Genomic DNA, 25,286 nt, shown 5'->3' with positions numbered 1-25,286 from the left:
ATGGACCATGACTGACCATTAAACCAAAAGAGATGAGATGAGAGTACAATAATAATGAGAAAAGCCCAGGGACTTACAGTTAAGATGACTCGGAATGGTCAGAAAGACAGCTAGCTTTTCTATGTGTACTAGACCATAAAATGATCAATAAATCCAAAGACAGCCTACACTATGCATCTTCAATCTAGCCCAGGACTTCACAAAAAGATAATCAAGAAACCTTGTAGGCGCAGAAAAGGAGGTCTTGCCAGAAAAACCAAGATGAGCAAAGGTAAATAAGTCAGAAGCTTGCCAATGCTCAGATTCTTCTAGGCCCAGGGCATCTGAAGCTTGTAGTGCTCTTTATCTGGGACAGCAAGTCTCAAGTGCTCCCATGACTAAGTTGGGGGGAGCAAGAGGAACCAAAAAACCACAGTGGTCTGACTACATATTAGGAATTGGCAGCTCTCAGACCAAGATCATTCCCACCACCACTTCCCCCCCGACCTTTCCTGGCTACTGTCCAAACCTCTCCATCATGCCTAAGAAGAGAAATTTCTTAACCCTGAAAGATCACTTCGGACGTGGAATTACCCTTCTTCCTGAAGCTCTTCCCTCTGTTTAGATGGTTCCTCCCAGAACCTCCATTTAAAGATGGTGACCAGGCTAAACATCTCTCCATTTCTTACCACATCATTCACTGCAATTTTGACTTCTCCATTATGCCACTGTGCTGGGTATCTTCCTCAGCCCCCTCTGAATACTAATATTTTCAGCTTCCTCTTATATGTTATCTTCAACCATTAGAATGTAAGCTCCTTGAGGGCAGGGATTGTCTTTTTCATATTCATATTCTCAGTGCTTAGCACAATGCCTAGCACACGGTAAGTGCTTAAAAAATAGATGTTGTAACTAACTCATCAAAAGTCTGCAGCACTCCTAAATAATACCCTTCAAAAAGCCCTGAAGGCCACAGGCCTAAAACCTGCCAGCATTCTTGCATACCCAGGAAGTGGAACATAGGGAGATCAATCCAGCAGATTGAAGTCAGAAGTAAACAGCCTCTGACCACATGCAAGAATGCAGGAAGGAATGGGGCTTTGATTTGGCAAGATATCCCAAACCAGGTACTGAAGCTGCAGATAATAAGAAATAACATGTGTTTCACCTAGAGAAACTTCAAAGACAAACTCAGAAGAAAAAAGTAATGCCACAACAATTACAAGCCACAGAGAAAATAAAAATGGCTTGGCTAAAACAACTTACAAGAGTGTCTGGAAGAAGTGAAGCAAGAGATAAAAAATGAAATTATAAATTAAGAGGTCTATAAGAAAGAACTGGAAGGAAAATAAACAGCTTAGAAAAGGTAGAAATTCTTACCCAAGTAACAAACTTCCTGAAAATTAGAATATACCAAACAAATCAATGACACTTTGGAAAATAAATATTAGAGCAAAATCAAAAGACTTAAAATAATAGGAAACAAAAGGTATCTGTTATTAAACAGCTTACCTTGAAAATGGGTTAAGGTATCATAAGAAGAGGTAATTTAATAATCATCAAACTCCCTGAAAAGTATGACTTAAAAAAAAAAACCCAACAGCTAGATACTATATTTCAATAAATCTCAAATGAAAACTGCCCAGGATCTATTAGAACCAAAGGATGAAGTGGAAAAAAGAAATAATGGACTAGTCACCTCCTAAAAGAAACCCCAAATGAAAATTCCCAAGAATATCAAAGTTTGAAATCCAGAAAGAGTTCAAAAACCAAATAACCACAGTCAGAATCACACAAGACTTGGCAACCACAACTAGTAAGAAGAGAAAATATTGAGATATAACCTTCCAAAAAGGGGAACAATAAAGGCTGAAAACCAAGAATAACTTAGCGTGAAAGACTGAAGTGAAAAAAAAAATGGGCCTCTAACAGAACACAGAACTTTCAAAGGCCAGAGCTGAGCAAAGATTTTGTATTTTTTTCTTTATTCTGTTCTTTACCACAAAACAAAGTTAGCATTTCTATAAATAAAGTAGAATAGAAAAAAAAGGACTGAACATAAAACTGTAAATCCCTGTTATAGAACTTTCTTTTCATTTTTCAAATCTATCCTACTTGTCTTTTTCCTTCTGGCCTTCCTTTTATTCTCTTCTGTATGTTTTTTTCAATACCCTATCTGGTGGTCTTCAGAGAAGAGGGAAAAAGGAATACACTTGGGAAGAAAAAAGGGGGTGGAACATACCATTTCTCATCATTGAGGTATGCAAAAAGAGTATATAATCAACCAGTAAACATTTAAGTACCTACTATGTGCCAGGCACTGTGTTAACTACTGAGTATATAAAAAGAGGCAAAAGATAGCTCCTGCCCTCATGGAGCTTACAGTTTACATGAAGGAAGGAGTGGGAGGAGCCTCATTCAAATATGATAAAAGAGAATTAACAGAAACACAGGCAGCTAGTAGCACAGTGGATAGAGCACTGGGGCTGAAATAAGGAACATTCATCTTCCTGAGTTCAAATCTGGCCCCTGTGTGACCCTAGGCAAGCCACTTAACCCTGTTTGCCTCAGTTTCTTTATCTGTAAAATGAGCTGAGAAGGAAATGGCAAACCACTCCAAATATTACTGCCAAGAAAACCCCAAATGGGGCCACAAAGACTGAAAAACAAATGGAAACACAACACAGATAACACAAGAGTTTGGTACTGAAATGTATTAAACAGAAATGGGCAAAGACAAGGAGAAGGGAGGAAGAGGCAGAGACGGAATAGTCAGAAGCAAAAAAAATTTCAACTTCAGAGGCTTGATTGTGAAGGGAGAATTAGGAGAAAAGAAAGAAACAGTAAAAAGAAGGGATCAAGATATAGAAGAGGTAGGAGGAAGGGCAATGGAATATAAGTAGATTGCTTCAATTGTAGATCACTTATGTTAATCACACTCCTTTTATCTCCTTTTTTATACAGAGGTGACTACTGTCAAAGAGGAAAAAATATAAAAAGGCATATTTTTATCATATCATTCCATGTATTTATCATAACATTGAACCTGAATGTGATAAACTCACCCATGAAATAGATGAGGGCAGAATCCAAAAATATACTGTTTGCAAAAAACAGACTTGAAACATATAAATACACATAGTATTAATATGAGAGGCTGGAAGAGAATTTATAACTCCAGGTGAGTTGAAAAAAGCAGGAACAGCTGTCATGATCTCAGATAAGGCTAAGTAATAAACAGAAAGGGTTGAAAAACAAAAACAGGAAAACTACATTATTCTAAAAGGTAAAATAATATCAGTGCTTAAAATACATACACCAAAATGGCATATGTAAAGTAAAAACTGAATTGCAGGAATAAACAGAAAAATGGTAACAGTTATGGTCCTCAATCAATTCCTTTTAGACCCTGACCAGATGTTCCCAAATTTATTTGGCCTACTGCTTCCTTTTCAAAAAGAAAAAAATGTTCAGTAACCCCCTGGAAATCTACTTTCTTTAACTCTTTTAAGGTTTTATATTTTTTTTAATTTTTGTCATTTCAAAAAATAGAAATTTTTTTAATGACACATCTTCAATAATTATAAATATGTGGGTTTTTCCTGCATTGAAGTTTTGATGATGCAATAGTACATTATGTAACCATATAGTATCGTACTGTAAACAACTCATTACACACACATATTCCTGCCAGTGCATGCTGGACTTCCTGACAACGTGCAACACCCTCATCTATCAACACTTGCTTTTTAAGACCTGTCAGTGGACTTGACCACTGATTGGTTATAACTTGCATTTTGTGTGTTTATTTGAAAAATAATGTAAGCACAATGACTTTAACTCTGTTACTCTCCAATCTTCCCCACTCACCCACCACTTTCTCAATACTCTACTTAAAATGTGACACTCAAGACTTGAATATTATATTCAAAATGCCCTCTAACCAGGGACGAACGAGTACAGCAGGGCTATCACATCCTTTATACAGAACACTATGCCACTATGAATGAACACATTATCAAAGGTATTATGGGTAACAGATAAAGCTGACCTTAGAATGACAGCAGCTTTGCTTCTGACATGTACTGGGCATGTGACCCTGGGCAAATCCCTTAATCTCTCAGTGCTCCAGGCAGCTCTCTAAGATTCTGTGTGTTCATCCTTCATTGCTGAAGAAGACCATGCCATCAGAGAAATGATGACAAGACTTGCACTTGACTTTGTTTTGAGTAAGGGAGGACTGTACAGGTCACCAGCCCCACTTCTCCTCCAGAGCCATCTGAATCCAGTGACCATATATTCAGCAGGATGACTGCAGATGACCCAGGATGAGGCAACTGGGGTTAAATGACTTGCCCAAGGTTACACAGCTAGTGAGTGTCAAGTGTCTGAGGGGAGATTGAGCTCAGGTCCTCCCGATTCCTGCACTGGTGCCCTATCCACTGCCCCACGCAGCTGCCCCTGAGGCAGAACAAGGGCTGATCTGCATTGGTAGAGCGAGTTTCCTCAAGAGCTCCCTATCACCATGAAATTATAGGCCTAGGTGCCAAGAAAAAAAAAGACCCCCAGTTTTGGAGCATTTATGTGTGTATTTTTGCTGCTTTTCTCTACACACTCCTAACTCACACTGAATTGTCAGTCCAGTATGTCCTCCACATCTCTATCACGCCATGGGTTTCTGTATCTCTGAAATTAATTGAGGAAGAAGATATCCACTAAGCAAGTGTGATTTGCTCACCAAAAAGAACAGTTACTTAGCTATTTAAATTGAGCAAACAAATGGCAGAAAAAGGTTGAGTAAAACAAGATGGTATAAAGAGTGCCACACTTGGAATTGAGTCCCATGTTTGAATCTAAATTCCAACAATTATTTGCCTTCTCTTTGGTCAAGTCTTTACCTTCTCTAAGCTTCAGTTTCCTCAGCTATGAAACAGGAACAATAATACTTGTGCTACCTCTTTCACTGTGTTGTTGTAAGGAAAACATTTTGAAAGCCTGTAGAAATGAGCTATTATATGCAGCATCAATGCAAAATTAAAACTCAGCACACTGCAAATTTAATCTCTTCAATGTTTCTAAATTCAAGATTGACTATATCTACTATAGATGAAATAACACTTTGGGACATCCTGTAAATATAGGCCTATCCAACAGTAGCCTGCAGGTGATATGTTGTGTAGGCTTGGTATAAGAGATAAGATGGAAATAAATACTTTCATAAGATTTTAGAGGAGAATTAAAACCAGTAAATGGATGGACTTTCAATAGCTCTAATGTTCAAATTTAACATCCTCTTCTTTGTCACTTGGGAACATTTTCCCTGTGATTGGAGAATATAGGAAGTTTTGGATGAGTTGAGTTGTACCAGTGGTTCTCTATCATTCAGACACAACAATTGACAAATTTCTCTCATGCTTAATCAGAGAGGGGATGCCTTAGTTAATACTTCATTTACATATATGCTCTCCTACCAAGAAGTCTCTGAAATAGTCATCAGTTCCAGATTCTTAGGTCCCACAGAAGAGATATGTATTATATACAAACACTTTAAGGGACAGATGTAAAGTCAAGTATGTGACAAAATTTGTTACCTGCTTTTTGTCTTCCTTTGAAATTTGCCACACATTTTTGAGTGATTCTGGTCCCCCCAGATGTTCTGTCAATCCTATTTTCCTGCGGGTTATGAGAGCTTGCTTCTCTGATACCCTATGATGAATAAAAATATAACTGTTCCTCTACTATATAACAGTATACAAAGATACCATAGCTACATGCTTTCCCTGTCTTAAGATATGCCTCAGTTTACCTACTGTCCATAACTGTTAAGGGACTATCTTTCCCTAATTCACCAATTTCAGTGTAATAATCTGAACTATGGAACTAGAGATCTCATAGTAATATATGTATGTGCTCAGTATCCATGGCAAAGTTAACAAATTCAGCTGGGCAACTACACAATTACATGACACTCTTGGACAAGTATCTGTTTGTAGTGTAATGATAAACAGATGAAACTGATTTTCACATTTGTGTATAGAATAAATCTCATTACTTTAGAGTCACACTACACATACATAATTATTCTTTTCTAAACTAACATATTCAGCTCTAATTATCTACATGTGGATATCTAGATAATTATCTAATTATCTCCAAGTTACTACTGCTAGGCTAGCTTCAGCCTGTAACTTGGTAAGCTATTGGTTGTTAGAAATTTACGTACTGTAATCTAAAGTAAAAATTAAAACATGATGTGAAGGATCTTTCCACCATCCAAAACAAATGTATTTCTAAAGTTTTAGGAATAGGTGTCTTTTCATTATTTTTGTTGGTTCATTATATCATTCCACTCTCATCGAGGCAGATGATCAAATGATTTAATTCAGTCAATAGGAAGAAGACTATTATTAGTCTTAGTATCACCAGAAAAGAGAACTTTTTGCCTTACAGAAAACACTCCCCACCTCCTGTTTTAAGTTAACACTACCACTTTAGGGATCAATTCACCTGAAGAAGGCCAGAGTAAGATTTTTTTAAAGGTCTCAAACAAGGTACATCAAATGTCAGGTGTAATACCTGCTTTTAGGAAACAGCATGCTCAAATAAATCCAAACAGTGATCATTTGCCCCTTGCAAATGAGTTGCATTAATAGCTGCTATCCAAGGGTACAGCAAGCATGCATTGTTTTATGCATACCTCAGGAATCAGATGATAAAATCATTGAGGCTGGAGGAACCTCAGAACACTGTGGTCCAGTTCATGGAATCCCTTCCCTACCATCCCTAATCGGCGACCCTCTCAAGGCTTCTTGCCCCTGAAGGCTGCTGGCACCGCTACACAACAGCAGTCCTCTAGATGGAGTCAGACTCGATAGCCAACAAACACGTTAGAAACCTACCTGTGTTCTCGGAAGTAAGAGTGCTGCAGCGCCTGGTGGGCACTGATTCTTTCATCTGGGTCGTATTCTACCATTGCATAGATCAGAGAAAGGCACTGAGGGGACAAAGTCGACGTCATCAGAGAGATTCCTGATCCCTTTTTAAAAGGAAAATCAAAACTCATAGCTCTTGACCTGTGTTAAAAGCCCAATGATAATAAACAACAGTGTCACCATTAAGAGGATTCAACTGGTGAGCTATCACATCTCCCAAGAGATGAGTGTAGCTTCACAATTGCACTGGTTTAACAGCAAGATTAGAATTATAGGTCCTAAGACTGGAAGCGAACTTAGCAATCACTGAGCCAACCCTCTTGTTTTACAAATAAGGAAATTGAAATCTATAGAGGGAAAGGGACTTTAAGTTCACAAAGCATTTTTGTGACAAAATTGGGACTCAAACACAGGTCTCCTAACTTCCATCCCAACGCTAGAAGCCCAGTTCAAAAATGAGTTTTAAGCTGTTTGAAGGAAGATGTTAGCATGTTAAAAAAAAAAAAAAGGATCAATCAACAGGTATTTATTAAGTACTGTGTAACAAGCACTGTCCTAAACATTGTGGGCCTTTTGCAGATGTCAAAGGATGACAAAACAATTTTTAAACAAATGCTGGCTCACTCCTTCACCAAATGCAATGGAAACATATCTTAAAGAACCAACTATCCAGTAAATATGAATCACCAACTGGTTTCTAATTTTAGCTCTGCCTCCCCTCCCTGTACTGCTGTGGCCAGTGATTGTAAGGAAAACGCATTGAGCCTTGTAAAGAACTGTAGATGCCTAAGCCATCATTATTTTGGTTCCTCAGCCTCAGGAGCAAATGTCTCCCAAGTCCCTTTACCTCCGAGGTTTCCTCCTTTGTAAAATGGGAAGGTTGAACTAGATGTTATCTAAGACTTTTTATAACTCTAAAGTTTTGTGAAACACATTCAGTACTGTCTAAATATTTCTGGAGATTCCAGAAAATTTACACATATTTACATACTGAATGTATACAAATTCCATCAAAGTATCTCAAAGTATATTATAAATATTTATTAGTGACTATTTAAACTGTGAGAGCCCTGATTTTCAAAGTGCCCTCTGATAAACCAAAATCCTCAAAAATATGCTGGTCACCCAAACTAGTCAAAATTCTTCTCGTACCCCTTAAAATCACAGTCTATGTAGTAACTATGCCTATACAAATAGGAACTGTTGTCCTTATAGAATATTAGTTATAGTAAGCTTAACAAAGAAGATATGTCAAACAACCAAAAGTAAATTAACAAAGGTCTTTGCTTCTACATGTTTCTCATAGGGCAAAGCTAAGAAATGGGCTAGGAATATTAATATGTCAATAATGTTTGACTTATAATTAAGAAACAATGTAGAAGTTCATAAGCAAAAGGTACCATGTGCTTACTGTTTGAATTTGGTAAGAGTTTTCTGAGGAGGTGTGCCAATAACATCATGGATTTTGGAGATTTGGTCTAGTTCATTAGCTCCAGGAAATAGAGGCTGCAGACTGAAAGAATATGACAAAATGATACACTGATAAAATGGGGAAGACATTTGGAGTTGTATTCCCACTACAGTTATTTATTATTAACATCTCTTATACTCATCTAACCCCTCTTGGGGGGTATATGGACTTCAGATTAAGAATACGTGATCTAATCCAACCCTCTCATTTTAAAGATGAGAAAACTAAGGCTCAGAAAACTGACTTGCACAGGGTTGCACAGAAAGAAAGAAGTATCAGGATTTAAACTCAGTCTTCTGACACCAAATCTAATGCCCTTTTCTTTACACTATGCTACTTCAAAGGCAGTCACTTAATCTAAGCTTTAATTTCATTATCTTAAAAAAAAAAAGCATTTGGTGTGTGTGTAGAACCTATATAAGACTGCACACTGTCCAAGGAGGGAGGGGGGAAAAGTCTAAGATATATGGAAGTGATTGTAGATATTACAGACTAAGCCTGAATCCAGATAGTCTTGACTATAAATTCAATTCTTTATCCACTCAGTCACATCATTTCATAGGATTCAGATTAAGTGATATAAATGTATATGAAAGTACCTGGCAAATTTTAAGACTTAAGAGAAAATATAATTATTTTTACTTCTAAATTTCTTAAGATACAGCCCTAATTAATATTCTCTTAATCTCCAATTCTTCTTCCTAATGCTCTTTTCCCCAGTAACCCTTATTTTCCTTAACTGCCACCTTCATAAGTTTATCCACTGTTCTCTCCCCCCTCACCTTCCACCCAAATTCATCTTGTCTATTTATCAAAGCTACAAGGGCCACCTAATTCTCACCAAGAAATCCAGCTCCAGCCTTGACATTCTACCCTCTGCAACGTCATGCCACCGATGGTCTAGCAGGGCTACTGAGAGGAATAATTTATTGGACATTCCTGGGACTAACTTTTTCTAGCAATATTCCTACTAGCTTGAAGACCACTATAGTGATCCTCATCACACCCCCCACTTCACCCAACTTTCTTTCCTTGAATGACAGATTCAGCTGGGGTCTTGTTGCGAGACTTCATCAGAAAACCAATCTGCAAGTGGTAGGGCAGGACAGAATAAAATGTGTTATTATTGTTGATAATAACTACTCCTGTCATTTCTATTGTGGCCTTTAAGATTTACATAGTGTTTTCCTCAAAACAACCTTATAAGGTAGATAATACAAATGTTACTCCATTAAAAGCATTCAAAAAGTCATCATTAATGGTTCAACATCAAATTGGCAGATCTCCAGTGAAGTGTCCAAGGGATTTGTGCTTGGCCATATGCTACACAACACTTTTATCAATGACTTGAATAAAGGCATTACTGGAATATTCATTAAATTTACAGCTCTATTAAAAAAATCATTTGTTAAATGCCTATTACATATCAAGTACTGTGGCTAGAGACAGAAAAAATCAGTTCCTATCCTCAAGAAGTTTACATTTTACATTCTGTTGAGGGGGATAATGTGTTCCCAACTAAGCACATATGAAATTTCATACAGAATAAAGACATAGTAATTTGACGCGTGGGAGCGGAAGCACTAACAGCTGGGAAGATAAAGGGAGGTCTCATAGAAGTGGCTTTGAAAGAAGCTAGAGATTGAAAAAAACTAGGGATGAGTACAGAGTCTGGCACATAACAGACACTTGCTGACTGAGAGGCTGAGGTGAGAAGAATACATTTCAAGAATAAGAAATGATCAATAAACAAGCTCAATTAATCAATTAAGCTCCTACTACCTGCTATATACTGTTAGGTGCTAGCAATACAAAGACAAAAGTGAACCAGTTCCTGTCCCTATAGTTTAGCCGTAGGAGACAACACATACAAATATAAGGTAATTTTGAAGGAGAAGGCATTCACAGCTGAGAAGAATCAGGAAAGGCTTCTTGCAGAAGAAGGCATTTGAGATGAGTCTTGAGGGAAACTAGGGATTCTAAGAGTCAGAGGTAAGAAGGGAGGGCATTAGAGGAAAAAAGGGTAGCCAAGGCAGAAGTAGAGATGGAAGATGTAGCATAGTATAATGCAGAACAGGAACGACAGTCTGGCTGGACCTCAGAGGGTGCTGGAATCTGCTCAGACCTGCTCACAAAAACCAACTGTTAAATTTTCATCGTGAACAATTGTGAGAAATCGGCAAACACTACAAATCAAGACTTGATTTATTATTTTGTTGATTGTCTAGGCTCAAGAAAGTGATGGAGAAAATGTCTGTAATGCAAAGTAAACTTTAAAATGTTCTGTGCACACAGTTTTTCCCATAGAAAGCTGGTTGCAAACATTTACCATCACATCCCTGGCTGGACAATAGTATACATGAAGGGGAGTGTAACGAAATTGGGAAAATATGGGGCTATGTTGCAATGTAAAAAGAAGGATTTATATTTGGTCCTTGAAAGGAGCTAATAGATTTCACTGAGTAGAGGACATATGGTGATAACTTCAGAAAAGTAACTAATAATACAAAGCTCTGAGGGACAGCTAACACACTGAATGACAATGTCAGGATCCAGAAAGATCCTGCTTGACAAGCTAGAGCATTGGGTTAAATCTAATAAGATAAAAATCAATAACTATAAGCACAAAGTATTATACTTAGGTTTAAGAAAAAAAAATTCACAAGTACAGGATGAAGGAGGTATGGTTAAGAGAGTGGTTAGTTTGAAAAAAATCTGGAGTTTTCATGACCTGTTGGCTCAATGTGAGTTAGCAAAGTGATGTAGAAATCAAAAAAAAAAAAAAAGGCTAATTTGGATCTTGGCCTGCATTAAAAGAGTCATAGCTCCCAGGGATAAGGAGGGTCAGTTGAAGGAATTGGGGGTGTTTAGTCTAGAAAAAAGAAGACTAGGGAGAAGGAAGCAATTTTCAAGTATCTGAAGAATTGTTATGTACAAGAGGAGTAGGTTCCAGCTGGGACAACGAGGAAAAACTGGAGAAGTTACAAAGAGGTCAATTGAAGCCTGATGACAGGAAAATCATCCTAACAATGAGAATAGCCTGAAAGTAGAATGGGCAGCCTCCAAGGGTCTTCAAGCACAGTGTACAAAAACCACTTATCAAGTATGTTACAGAGGCAATTCCTTTCGAGTGTGGGCAGACTAGACAGCTATTGAGCTCCCTTCTAATTTTAAATTTCATTATTCTGTGAAGCTCAGAGGTGAAATGATTTTATCAGAATCACAGAACCCATCACAACCTCTCATGCCTTACCAATTCTGATGCTATTGTCTCACAAGCCTGCCCTTGCTAACATCTCCAGTAGACTATCTTTTAAAATCTAAATGGTCAGCAGGAAGCAGTTTCAGAAGCTGAGACCTTCACCCTTGATAAGGTTTAATATAAAATTTTAGAATAATCTCTTTGTTCTCTCTGAAGCAAACTCAGAGAGTGCCTCTTCCTATGTCAGCAAAAGCCAGCCAAGGCCGACTCTACACTCCTTAAGAAGACCTTTAACCTAAGACACTATATCTTGAATAATGAGGCTTTCCTTTATATCTTATTATCTATAGACATATACTATGTTATGGCATATTAATGGTAAAGAAAAATAGACATCTTAGGTCGTAATTTCTATTGAACTTTGTTTAGCCTTTTCCTATGTCAGTTATCTGTTTAGGGCAGGAAGCCTGCCACTCACTAGTGGTGGGATTTCCTTTCTCGTCACCGAGACATATGTTTACCCAGCTGGAACTGCAAGGCCTGACCAACATTACTTTGTTAATTGTCTTGTCTTACTAAATTTATGATTTGTTCAACTAGGAGAGTTCCTTTCTTATAGCAAAATGTATATAGGCCAGAAGATTTCTGCACTGGGTAGCCAGAACATTTCTGGCTCCATAATGCATTATGTTACCGTTGTCTTTAATAGGGAATTGATCAATTAATTAATTAAATCATAAAATGTATGCATTTAGCCATGTTGCCTTTTCTTAACAAAGTTTTCAGGTCAACACCCTTTACCCCAAAAGAATTTGGGTCCAATGTGTTTGAGGGGGGAATGATGGGATTCAGACTCTGGGAACCTCCTTGAGCTCCCCTTAAAGCTTCCCACTTAATCTGGCCTTGCTTACTCAAATCTAATCTTCCCATTTGTTCAGGCAGTCTCAGGAAGCCCATGGGCTTTCCATTATCATTCTGCTCAGGTCTCTGTTGCACCCCCCCCCACCCTGTATCCCAACAAAACCCCATACCCCAGGCTGCTGACCACTCCCATTAAGATCTGTATTCATTCCCATACTGCCCCCATCAAGATCTCTTGATTGCCCCACCGGCTTCCCACCTAAACCCTCCGTGGTCTAAAATCTCCTGATTGCCTCTAGCTGTTTCCAACCTTTGCTCCTCAAGACCCTCCCTAAACCCCTCCTCCCATCACTCTAGACTACCAGACCACCCCCAGATCCCTCCTATAGTCTTTTCTGTATTTAATTCCATCTTGCCTCCATGAAGGGATTCACATTCAATCCAGCTCAGACTCTATTTAGTCTGCTATCTGGCCTGCTTGTGAATATAAGCATTACAAATGCTTAGGCTCCTTAAAGAGCCAACCCAAGATGGCAAATCTTTAATAAACTTTGTCTTCTTTGGCTTTAAAAAAAAAAATCTAAATGGGTTGGTCAGTTCTCTGTAGACCTTCACCAATCCCTTCAAATAAATCCCATTTTTCTTCCCCAGCGGAATTATTTCTTTGGGTCTAGAGAATTTCTTAAGAGCTTTCTATGCCTCCTGAGATGGCTTCTCTTAGAGAATTTTCATCTGTATGATACCTCCTTGACTCTCTCTGAAATGAAATATACTCTACTAAAATATAGAGTGACAGACTAAGCCTGGTTTTTCCCTCCTCTATCACAAACTCTATTGTTTAATTGTTAATTATAACTCTTCATTGTTTTTATCCCAGCAACCAGTTATTCCGTTGGCTAAAAAATCCGATCCAGAATAAAGTTCTCTCTTGGTGGTTCCTCTACCTTTTGAAGGATAAGCTATCACTCAAGGGTTTTGTTGTAAAAACGGAAATCAAATGGCCTAGTTGGGCAGAAACAATACAATAGAACTGCCTACACCTCTAATAGGTCTGTTCTACTCCTCGGATCATTTTTTCTAGGAAATTAAATTATGCTGCAGAAGTTAGAGAAGCTTTTACAACACTAAACAAGTTAGCCACGTACTCATTTTACAACTCAGTCTCTGCTGTAGGATCTTCTTCATTTTTCTTCCATCATTAAGTTCTTGCCTCTTCTTCAATTCATACCCAAGAAGATTCTGCATCATATGTTCCTCATATCATCTTCCCTTTTCTAGACATTAGTATCAGTTCATCCATTTGCCTTTAATTTCCAAACAACCCTTTTCTCCTTTGTCAATGTTCAATCAGGAACATTTTCATTCTTCCCATAGCATTTGGATGGTATCTTCAGAGAATAAAATCTAAACAAAACCATCTTCATGCTGACTAGAGAACAGGAAACCTGAAAAATTCTTTTATAAATATTATTTCTATATACCCACTAAATTTGAACATAACCTTTAAAAAAAGGAAAAGAAATTAGTTACTTATTTTTGGAAGAGAGCTCCAGTAGCTGTCTGGATAATTAATTTCCCAGAGATGCCACTAGAAGGATGGGGGGGAGGGGGAGAGGAGGGAAGGGGTTGAGGGAAAGAATTCCTTTTAAAAAAATATTTCCAATTATTATGAATTTGACAAACATCAACAAATATGATCATGTGCATACACACAAAGAAAAACAGAAAAATGGAACTACATACAAATTTAACACAGTAGTTCCCAAACTGTCCTGCTTATCGGTATCTCTTTTTGAACTTTCTTCAACTCACATCTGTGTATTTCTTAATACTCTTTTCTTTTCAGTATACCTCTCATTATTCCTCTTCCCACAACTCTTCCTCTTTTTCCCCCCAAAAATGAAAGCTCTCCCTTGTAACAAATAAGTTGAGTCAATTCAAACAAATCCACAACATGGCCATGTCTGAAAATGTTGAATAATAATAAGGCTGGAAAGGTAGACTGCAAAGAAATGGGAGTGCAAGAGGAAATGCTGAGAAAGGGAAAAGAACTATGACAGTAGCCTTAGGTGAAGGTAGGATCTATCAAGAGATTTTTAAGGATGACTGTAGGTGGGTGTCTGTAGGCAGAAGGGAATCAGCCATCAAACAGGGAGAGAATGGGGTGGTTGTAGGGCAATCTGCTGGTGATGAAGAAACTGTTACCCAGAGAACTGACTCCCAAATTCTCATAGATAATCAGAACAGAAGAAGCCAGATTGACTGAAGGCCCTCTAGCTCCAAATCTATGGCCTCTTTTAAAAAGAAAAGAAGTTTTTTCAGTTTCCCCATCTCTCTCAGGCTAGAAATGCAGGGGGCCCAGTCCTGTCACCAATGGGCCTAGGTCCTTTGGTCTGTTTCATTTCCAATCTGAGTCACCTCATCCCTCCTCAGGCAGCCAGCCCCGCCCCCAATCCTGGAAGCTCAAGGAAAACCCAATCAGCATAGCTCACTGCAGTTCAGAACTCCAAAGCTCAAGAGATCCATCAGCCTCAGCCTCTCCAATAACTGCACTTACAGATGTACACCATAATACCCAGCTCAGATCTACTACTGCCTTTTAAGGTAAGAAGCAGGATGACTGAAAGGTAAGCTTGGTGCCTGTCTCGTTAGGACAATTACTGTGCTCCTTATAGTTGGACTGCTGGGAGGAATACATAATCTTCTCTGCACTTTGCTATTTCTGTCTTTCTGTGACAGGCGAATGAATGAAAAAAAAGGCATTAAGTATTTTACTATGTGCCAATCAGTAGAGATACAAACAAAAAAGTAAAGCAGTAGCTCATAAAGACCTTGCTTTACTATGCTTATTTGTTATAAGGTTTTTTTTTCAATTAGGGTCACGCGAGAATGAAACTAGCAATATGTCAACCAAAAAAAAAAGAGAGAGAGAAAAGAAAGGACCACTGAAAGCATTTTTAAAATATACAGAAGAGAAGGAATTTGAGAAGGATACACAGATAATTAGGACAGCTTTGAAAGTAACATATTTAATTTCTTACATACTTTTTTCAAAAGAGAGATTCATTGTTCTATATGCAATTCTCTTTCTGTTCTGCTTTGTATGGAAATTTTCAATTTTTTTGGTGTTTGTGAAGTTCAGAATAAAATAAAGAATTTAAAGATTTTTTTTAAAAAGATCTCTTAAGGCATAGAGAAGTTGGAATCTGTGAGTGGAAGAAGTGCCCAGATCAATAAAAGATATTATAAAAAATTCAAAAATAAAATGGAAATCAATTCTCAAAATAAGCAGTAGTTTAGAACCAAAGGCTTTTGCTTTTCAAAGCGTTTTTGGGGTTTTCTTCTTGATTAAAAGTATGCTCATTTAAAATTCCGAATTACTAATGTAAAACTACCTTCTTAAAATCTACTAATAAATGTTGGCTCTTACCCTCACCCATTCAATTCTACTGTTCAACATTTGAATGGGTACAAACCCATTTAGAATAAGCACTTTCTCGATCCTATCTTCTCTGTCCTCCACCCACCTTTCCCTCTTTTCTCACTCTCTGTGATCATAATTTTCAGATAGTCTGGTGACTCTCAGATGATCCCTCCTTAACCTATTTCCCAGAATGATTGTTTTTTGATAGTATTTTACATTTTTCTTGTTTTTTTTCTCAGTTTTTTAATTTTGTTTCAATGTTTCTTGTTGTCTCATGGATGCGTTATTTTCTTTTCAATCCATTCAATTCTTCAATCCTTTACTGCCATCATTAAGCCATTAATTCTCTTTGACATTCACTCCTCCCTAGTTAGTGGTTACCTCATATAACATTTTTATTTTTTACTCCATTTCTTCCAGGTACTCTTAAGAGTCCTTGCGGCCAGGACATTCTTTTCTCTTACACTCTATCTGGACTTACTCTCTTCATGGCTTAACTTTTGGGTTTCTCCCAGGCCTTCATCATTCTTTAAACGTACTTAGCATTTCTTCTGATTATTCCTATTTCTAGCCCCAGTTTCAGATTAGAGCTTTATGCTGGAGTCAAACTTGGCTTCTTATATGCTCGGATGGTGTATGCAGGCCCAGCTTGGTCCTAACTGGCCTTCTCTTCTGCAGTATTCCTGCTTTGGGCTGTCGTCTGGTGACTCAACTTAAATTTTTTACCTTAGCTCCCTCTTCTTTGCGCAGTTCTGAATCTGGAGCTGGCTCTGTCCTTTGCTATGAACCTGAAAGGCCTCAACCAGAGCTGCTGAGTACACTGGTAGCAGGTATCTTGTTCTGGTCATTTCCCCTGCTGTGCCCTGAGTACAGTCTACCTAAGCACTGGTCCAGCTTTGTCTCCTTAGAAGAAGCTGCCAGCAAGAGGAAAAACTGCTAGGGGCCAGACTAGGTACTTCCTTCTGCTGCCTCACAGCCAACTATCTCAGGTGCAACCTCAGACCACAGGTACACTAGAGCCCTGATCCTTCCATCTTCTGATAGAAGCAATGCATCCCTTGAGGAAAGGCTTCTGGGGCCAGGCCTGGCATCTTCCATCTTCTACAAAGCAACCACTTACATCTGTAGCAGCACAAAGCATTTCCCTCCTCCTTCTGCTAGCCTAGTCACCTAACTGGGATATGGAGAACCTCCAGTGCAAAGAACACCCTCCCTTTGACATCAGGCACCCTCCACTCACTGATGAACCTTCTCACACCTGGTCATACCCTTCCTGTTCCAGTGATATTCAACTCCTGTAGATCATTATCTGAACCCCATTCCACCCCCTCCCATACAATTTGCTCACTCCCAATCCCCTCAACCCTTTCTCCCCAAAGTTTGACCTTACCTCCACCATGCCCTTCCACTACACCCTGGGGAACGTCTGTGCCATAGGCAACAAACTTCCCTTCATCTTAAATGTATTCCTCTCTCATTCCTTCCTTCTATTAGTTCTTACTGAAACCTGGCTTATCCCTGATGACACAGCCTCCCTGACCACCCTTTCCAGTACTGACTATACCTTCACTTATTCTCCTCAGTTCACTAGTCAAGGCAAGGGAGTTGGAATGCTCCTTGCTTCCCCCACCACTTCCAGGTTCTCCCTTTCTCCATCACTCAAGTAATCTCCCTTCTTTAAATTTCATATTATACACTTCCCACATCCTGAAAACTCCTCAGTTGATCTTTCCATCCCTACTATGATCCTACAGTTCTTCTGCCCTAGGTAGCTAGACTTGAAAAGGTCATTTACAACAGGTCCCTCCATTTTCTCTCCTCTCACTCTCTTACATCCTTTTAATCTGGTTTTTGACCTTATCGTTCCACTGAAACTGCTCTCTCCAAAGTTATTCAGTGATATCTTAGTTGCCAAATTCAATGACCTTTTCTTAATCCTCATTCTCTTTGACCCCTCTGTAGTTTTATCTTCCTTGATACTCTCTTCTCTCTAGGTTTTAGGGCACTGTTCTCTCCTGGTTTTCCTCCTGTTTGATGACTCCTTTCACCTTTGTTCGATCTTCCTCCAGATTATATCCTGTAACCATAGGTGTCCCTCAAAATTCTCTCCTGTCCCCTCTTCTTTTCTCCCTCTATACTACTTCACTTGATGATCCCATCAACTCCCATGGATTTAATTTCCATCTCTGTGCTAATAATTCTCAAACCTACCTATCCTGCCCCAATTTGTCTGCTGACCTCCAACCTCTTATCTCCAACTGCCTTTCAAACATCTCAAACTCAACATGTCCAAAACAGAACTCATTATCTTTTCCCCTAAGTCCTCCCACAATCTACTTACCCTGTTATTGTAGAGGGTGACACCTTCTTCCCAGTCCCTCAGGCTCTCAACCAGGAAGTCAGTCAGGATTTCTCACTTTCTCTCTCACCACCCCCCAAATCCAAGCTGTTGCCAAGGCCTTTCACTTTAGCAACATCTCTCAAATATGCCCCCTTCTCTCCTCTGACACTGTCACCACTTTAATGCAGGCTCTCATATCTCATGCCTTGATTAGCATAATAACCTACTGGTAGGTGTGCCTGCCTCAAGTCTCTCCCCCCTCCAATCCATCCCCTATTAAGCCACAAGTGATTTTCCTAAAACACAGATGCAATCATATTACTCCCCTCTACTCGATAAACTCTAGTGACTTCCTACGGCCTCGAGGAGCAAATACTTGGCATTCACAAAGCCCTCCATGACCCAGCCCTTTCATGTCTCTCTAGTTTTCTTATACCTTGCTCCTTACACACACCCTTCCATAGAGTGACTGGCCTCCTGGATGTTCCACAAACAAGACACTCCAACTCTCAACTCTAGGCATTCTGACTCTCCCCCATGCCTGGAATGCTCTCCTTCCTCCTCTAGAACTACCAACCTCTCTGGCTTCTTTTAAGTCCTAAATAAAATCCCACCTTCTTTATGAAGTCTCCCCCAACATCTCTTAATTCTAGTGCCTTCTCTCTTTCAATTATTTCCCATTTATCCTGTATATAGCTCGTCTTGTATATATTTGTTTGCATGTTGTTTAGCCTATTAGACTGTGAGTTCCCTGAAGCAAGAACTGTCTTCTGTCTTTCTTTGTATCCTTGGTGCTTAGCACGTAGTAGGTATTCAATAAATGTTTACTGATTGACTGATTGATTGGTCTGGCCCTACCTTTTCCTCTGAGTCTGAGGCAGTTTTACACTTTACCTTACATCTGTCCTGCCTTGTCTCTGCTCGGACCAGGATTCTGGCCATCTTTTTGTACATTTTGTAACTGCTTTTCTTTGGTTTTCTTTACCATTGCTCTTTCTGATGTGATTTCAGAGCTTTACCTGGATGGGGATTAGGGGAGATTTGGGTTCATTTAAGGGCTAATGTATTGTTCTCTTCTCTCTACCTGTCACCTTCCCTTCTCCACATACAAACCAAAGTAGTTGTGGTGGCTCACATCTCGGCTTCCTAATGGACCACAAGAGCCCAATTCTGACATCACCAGCCACTTACTACCTTACCTGCTTCCTTACCCCTGAAAACAAATAATCGAGGCTACAAGCCTTTTTCTCTTCTTAGCCACTTTCATCAAAGCATCAAATTAATCAGAGCCACTTTGGTAGAGCTGTGATAAACAATAGAAAAATAAACTCCCAAACTGTGATGTTTCCTTTTGGATGCAAATGAATGATCAGTATTTGAGAAATCAAAATGATAAAAAAAAAAAAGAGGGAAATTTTCAGTTTAGTATAAAACCAAAATAAATACAGAATTACTTTTAAATCCACTTTTAAGGATGAAATGCCATCAAACTACCAACATTAACCCAGACTCTTGAGATTTAGTTTATTTTAAAATCACAGAATTTTAAGTTTGATAGGATCCTATAGATCATCTATTCCAAACCCCTAATTATATTTAACTGTACCATATACGAATAAGATGTTATTAGTATTATTTTAATTCAGCAATTTTTTAATCTTTTAAATACTATATCTATTTTACCTCATGATTTCATAAAACACACAGCCAGCACTCCACATATCCATCTTGTAGCTATAATATCCATCTGTAAGGAGACACTCAGGGGCCCGGTACCAACGAGTAGAGATATATTCTGTATATGGCTGCTTAGAATAAACGCTTCTACATGACCCAAAATCTCCTAATTTCAGAAGATCCTGCTGCAAGAAAAAAGCAAAATTTTAAAACCCAAATAAAATGTATCTTATTCTGTAGCTTCTCTAAGGAAAATAGCTTCAAACATGCACTGATGAGAAAATTATTGAGATGTAAACTTATTCTGCAAAACAACAAATCATTGAACATTTCTGGCACCCTCTAACTGATGGGATTTACGTTTATTGGAATTATAAACAGATATTTACAATTACCCTGGAAATCAATATTTGACATCTGTTTCCAAACAACCACAGGCTTTAAAATAATTAAAGTTATCCTATGGAATGCTAACAGTGAAATACACACAATAACAATAGATTTCCTCACAACTAGAACAAGGCCTCTATACACCCTAGGCAAGGTTTGAAAACTGTACCCCCAATCCAAGGTCAACAACCACACCACTTCTCTCAAAACTTGGTGTTACTGCCCACTGAAAACTTTTAGCCTTCACTATATAACACATACAACTTGACTAAAAAATAAATCCTTACTGTATCCTGAACAATGGGATTTTTCTGGCATTCAAAATAGAGATGCTGACTGGACCTGCGATTTCATCAATGTAGGTAACTCCAATAAGGGCATTCCTTCTACCAACGCAGGTTGACACATTTTCTGCATCTTAGAGAAAACTGACTAAAGCACAGACGTGAACCCAAGTCTTTCTAGCTCTGAGGCCAGTCCATCTACTATATCATAGTGCCTTTCATTAAAAATATGTGTGATGATACAAAGTAACATTAAAAATTTTAGTTTGTTGCTGTACCTTAGGCAAATGCCTATGATTTCTAAACCTAGTAAAGGCTCTACCACTCCAAGAGGACTAGGGCTCTTAGATGTGACAAAATCTTACCTGAATCTTCTCTAATCCCCCAGCTTTCTACTGGGGGAGCAGAGAATTATTTTTGTTACTGTTGTTCTATCCCTTTATGAAGCAATATTATTGAAGAGTCCTGCAGTACTCTCCATGGACAGTCATGGTTGTCTGCTTTCTGTGCTTCTTGAAAACTGGCCAGAAATTTCAGTGGTGACCTCCTGTTTCTGAAGAACTTCATTCATTCATATTCTATAAGTTTCTTATAAATCAATGACAGCAGTGTGTCAGATATAAATGCACATGAGAATAACTCAGGTGTATAGCACTTTATAATTAAAAAGTGTTTTCCATATTTTCTTCTTTGATCCTCAAAACAATTACTATGAGGTAGGTACTGCAATGAATACCACATTTTGTGAATAACAAAGTTAGCTTTCAGAGAGATGAAATGATGACCAAGTTTACTAAGGCCAAGGCATTTCTCAATGTAGATTTCTAATCCCTTCCCATCAATCAGTCAGTCAGTCAATAAACATTTACTATTATCTGTCAGGCACTGTGGTAAGCACTGGAGACAAAAATAGAGGCAAAAGACAATTCTTGCCCTCAAAGAGCTCACAATTTAAGAGAGGAGACAAGCCAACAAATACGTAAAAACAAACTATATACCGGAAAAACAGGAAATAATTAAAAGAGGGAAGATAGTAAAACCAAGAGGGTGGGAAAGTCTTCCTGTAGAAGATGAGAAATCACCTTTTGCTCTAAGGTAATAGAGCACCTTGTTTTGTCCCCTTTCAGAACGCTTCCTATGTCAAAGCCCAGTGTTAACGAATGCTACGCCAGCACAGTATAACACCCTATCTGCTGCCAAAGGGCCAATCTGGCTAATTACTGAATCAACAGAATTTTTTAACCAGTGACCTACGAAATAACAAGGCATGGAGGACATAATACCACCAATGAAATCATAAATACATGAAAGTATATAATTTTGTGTCTTAATACCCTGTTAGACTGTTAAACTATATGAGATGAGGGACTATACCTAAATTTTTATATTACTCCAATGCTTAGCGTGCTGCTTGGCACACATAAGAGGTCCTTAGTAAAACTGTGCGGAACTGAACTGGATCTAAAAGTTAGGTTCTCTCAGATTCAAAATTTACTGAAAATACGATACACCAGCTTTAACTCTGAGAGATAAGACACGTAATTTTGAATTCCATGTCAAGCCCAATACCATTTTCTTATGCAAAACATCTTACCTTTATTAATATATTTTCTGGTTTTACATCTCTGTGAAATATTCCATTTCTGTACCAACACAAAAGAAAAAATAGAATCATTCCAAGTATCTTAAAATAATATTTTTAATAAGTACTAAATTTTCTTGTGAATTTATGTTCATAAACTGAGTCACTTACCTATGCATGTGATCAAGAGACTTACACAGCTGGTACATATAGTTCATTATTTTCTTTTCTGAGAGTGGGCGCCTTCTCCCTATGCAGAAGAAACGTAACAGTGACATAGTTACATCTTTACTGAATTCAGAATGAGAACCTACAATCTGAAGGGACACTGAATAAAAATCCATCTTCCCTCCTCCTTACAAAATAACAAAGAGGATCATTTTTGTCCATTTATATGTAGTACATAGTCTATGTAAACTTTACAATTAAAATACAAATAAAATGGCAGTTATTGAAAATGCATGTGTATTTATTTCAATCTGTTCATCATGGTTTCTAATTAATAATGATACTTATGACACTTAACAGTTTTGCTTGTCTTGAATGAGAGTACATCTCTGGTCTTCAATTTTTTAGCCCCCAAAATCATTGAAAATTTAAGGTGGTTATATTTGGGGTTTTTTTAATGTATTTTCACTTGGTCTTCATGTCTTCATGGGTTTTTAAGTTTCTTTAAAAAATAGCTGTAACCCTGAAGAAGTTGTGTTTTGTTTTATTTTTAATAATCACACAAAGGTCTTGCACAAATAAATGTTGATCTGAATTTCTGGCATGTACTTTATTTTGGCATTAGGTAATGACTATTTTTTCTACATAATTAAAACTGTAGCAATGATAATATTAAAAACTATTAACAATTGATTTAAATATTTTAATGTTAGTAATTAACTTTAATATGATAATATAATATGACTATTTCAAATTATTTAACATGTTTCCAGATTTATATGATACTTCCTTTTTCTGTGGTATACTGAAATTTCATTAAAAAGCATCAATCCTTATCTCTCTCAAGCAGCAACCGCAGCTCACTGGAGAAAAGCACAATGAAAATATTATAACTGCAATAACTTCATCTTACTCAGAGAAGTTGTTTGCAGTAACTGGATTAATTATGCCAAGGAGCTTTGGGGGACAATTTTTGGACCACATATTTTGCTTCAGAGTTGTTCCCTCTTTGTGAATACATTTTCTCCCTGGCATTCCACAACCTCTTTACTTCCTATGTATTATCATTTTTAGTTCTACTAATAAAAAAAATCGCTTTCCAATAGTACTTTTTAAAGGAAAGAAAAGGAAAAGAGAATAAGGAAGAAATGAGGAAGTAGGGGAAAACTTACTGTAAATTTCTCAAAACTGGGATGTGGAAAAAGATTATTCAAAAATGAAGGAAATGTGTAGAGCAGAAACTACATCGGAACATCATTTTTGTTTGAACCTAACAAAGGAGGATCACATACACACACACACACACACACACACACACACACACACACAGAGTTTGGTGAAATAATACATAAAATACAACCAGGAAACAGGCAGAGACAAAGGAAAAGGAAGAGAAAGGTTTGAGAAGAGTAGAAGTAGGGACAGAATAGTGACAAGCAGAACAAACAAATTTCAGAAAACAGATCATAACTGGAGACTGAAAGGTAAGAACCAGTGATAGGATTTGAGGGGAGGAGAACCAGATCACTTCAAGTGATGACCCCTAGTGATGATCACACCTTCTCTTTCATCACCTTCTTCTTCTCTGTGACAAGAGAAGGGAGGCAGAGAAGAAAATATATAAGAAGATATTGTAATCATGAATGTGAATGGGATAAACTCACCCATAAAAGGATAGCAAAAGGAATAAAAAATGAAATTTAAGAATATGTTGGGGTTTTTTAAAAAATACATGAAACAGATTCATACAGAGTGAAAATGAGAGGCTGGTGCAGAATTTATTATGCAACAATAATTCAAAAAAGCAGCAGTAGCAATCATAATCTCAGACAAGGCAGAAATAAAAACAGAGTGTAAAGAGATAAGAAGGGAAATCCTAGTATGCTTGAAGGCACCAAAGGCAATGAAATAATATCAATATTTTGCATATATATGCATATATACGTATATAAATTGAATGGCACAATATTTAAATACTTAAAAGAAAAAGATAATCAAATTATAAGGGAAAAGAGTCAGCAGAACTATAATAGCCACATCAGTGCACCTCTTTCAGGCCCAGGTAAATCTATTAACAATATAAATAATAAAGATGTAGAAGAGCTGGATATGACAGTACTCATATTTCTCATCTTTCCAGGCATGAAACTTTTACAAAGTTGCATTAGGATATTAAAATTAAAATTAGGATATTAAAAACCGCCTAGACAAATGCAGCAATAGCATAAATATTAAACACATCCTTTACTGCAATAACATAATAAAAACCACAGTTAGCAAAGGATCTTGGAAGTGAAAATTGAGAAAATCAACTGATTCTATTCTGTAATTGATTTCATTTTGTATCACTACCAACACTTTGTATAACTATCTAAATGATGTTTACTTTGCCCTGAATCAAGTTTAGAATTCAGCTTTCCTGTAAATCACTCATTGTGTAGTGAGTTAAATTTAGAAGTTCAGTTTTCCTGCTAATCACTGTTCTATTCTTCTGTTATCCTTGAAGGACGCAGGTGGATGCCAAGGAGCTGGCTCTATTGTCTCTGTAACACTGGCCATCCATCAAGAAAATCTGGTCTGCTATCACTGTGACACTAACTAGCCATGCAGGTGGACACCACCAATCCACTTTTTATAGTACACAAGAGGAAAGGAGAGAATGTTGCCACCCCTGCATTCCAAATTATTAGCCAATTACATTGTCCCCCATAACTGCATTGCTTCTGTAACCAATCATATTGTTTTCCTCTTCTATGATGCTGCCTTCTAATTTTTGGATGCTATTCCTTTTGTCCATAAAAATAATGTCAGACCTCATTCAGTGGCTCTGGCTTGCTGAAGACCTAAAGACTCCATTTGGTGGTAATTATCCATTGTGCTTTTCATAATGTTCTCTACCTCCTGTTTGGTCACAAATTCCTCTGTTCTCCATAAATCTGACAGGTAAACTATTCTTTGCTCTCCTAATATACTAT

The 25,286-nt window shown here is 37.8% G+C and overlaps 1 protein-coding gene across 5 annotated transcripts in view; it reads right to left on the bottom strand.

Moving 5' to 3' along the window:
- The window catches only part of MOK (MOK protein kinase), a 117,895-nt gene that overhangs the window by 29,671 nt on the left and 62,938 nt on the right, over positions 1-25,286 (bottom strand). For all 5 annotated transcript variants that reach the window (XM_072630197.1, XM_072630198.1, XM_072630196.1 and 2 more), the window contains exons 4-9: positions 22,315-22,393; positions 22,156-22,204; positions 19,894-20,072; positions 8,323-8,424; positions 6,879-7,052; positions 5,571-5,685 (exon numbers count right to left, since the gene is read on the bottom strand). In XM_072630197.1, coding sequence (XP_072486298.1) covers positions 5,571-5,685; positions 6,879-7,052; positions 8,323-8,424; positions 19,894-20,072; positions 22,156-22,204; positions 22,315-22,393 — 698 coding nt within the window. The remainder of the gene's footprint in view (positions 1-5,570; positions 5,686-6,878; positions 7,053-8,322; positions 8,425-19,893; positions 20,073-22,155; positions 22,205-22,314; positions 22,394-25,286) is intronic.

The sequence above is a fragment of the Notamacropus eugenii genome, chromosome 1, assembly GCF_028372415.1.
Source record: "Notamacropus eugenii isolate mMacEug1 chromosome 1, mMacEug1.pri_v2, whole genome shotgun sequence".
NCBI classification, from domain to species: Eukaryota; Metazoa; Chordata; class Mammalia; order Diprotodontia; family Macropodidae; genus Notamacropus; species Notamacropus eugenii.
Note: the sequence above shows the minus strand (reverse complement) of the source record. Positions and strands in the feature narration are given on the sequence as shown.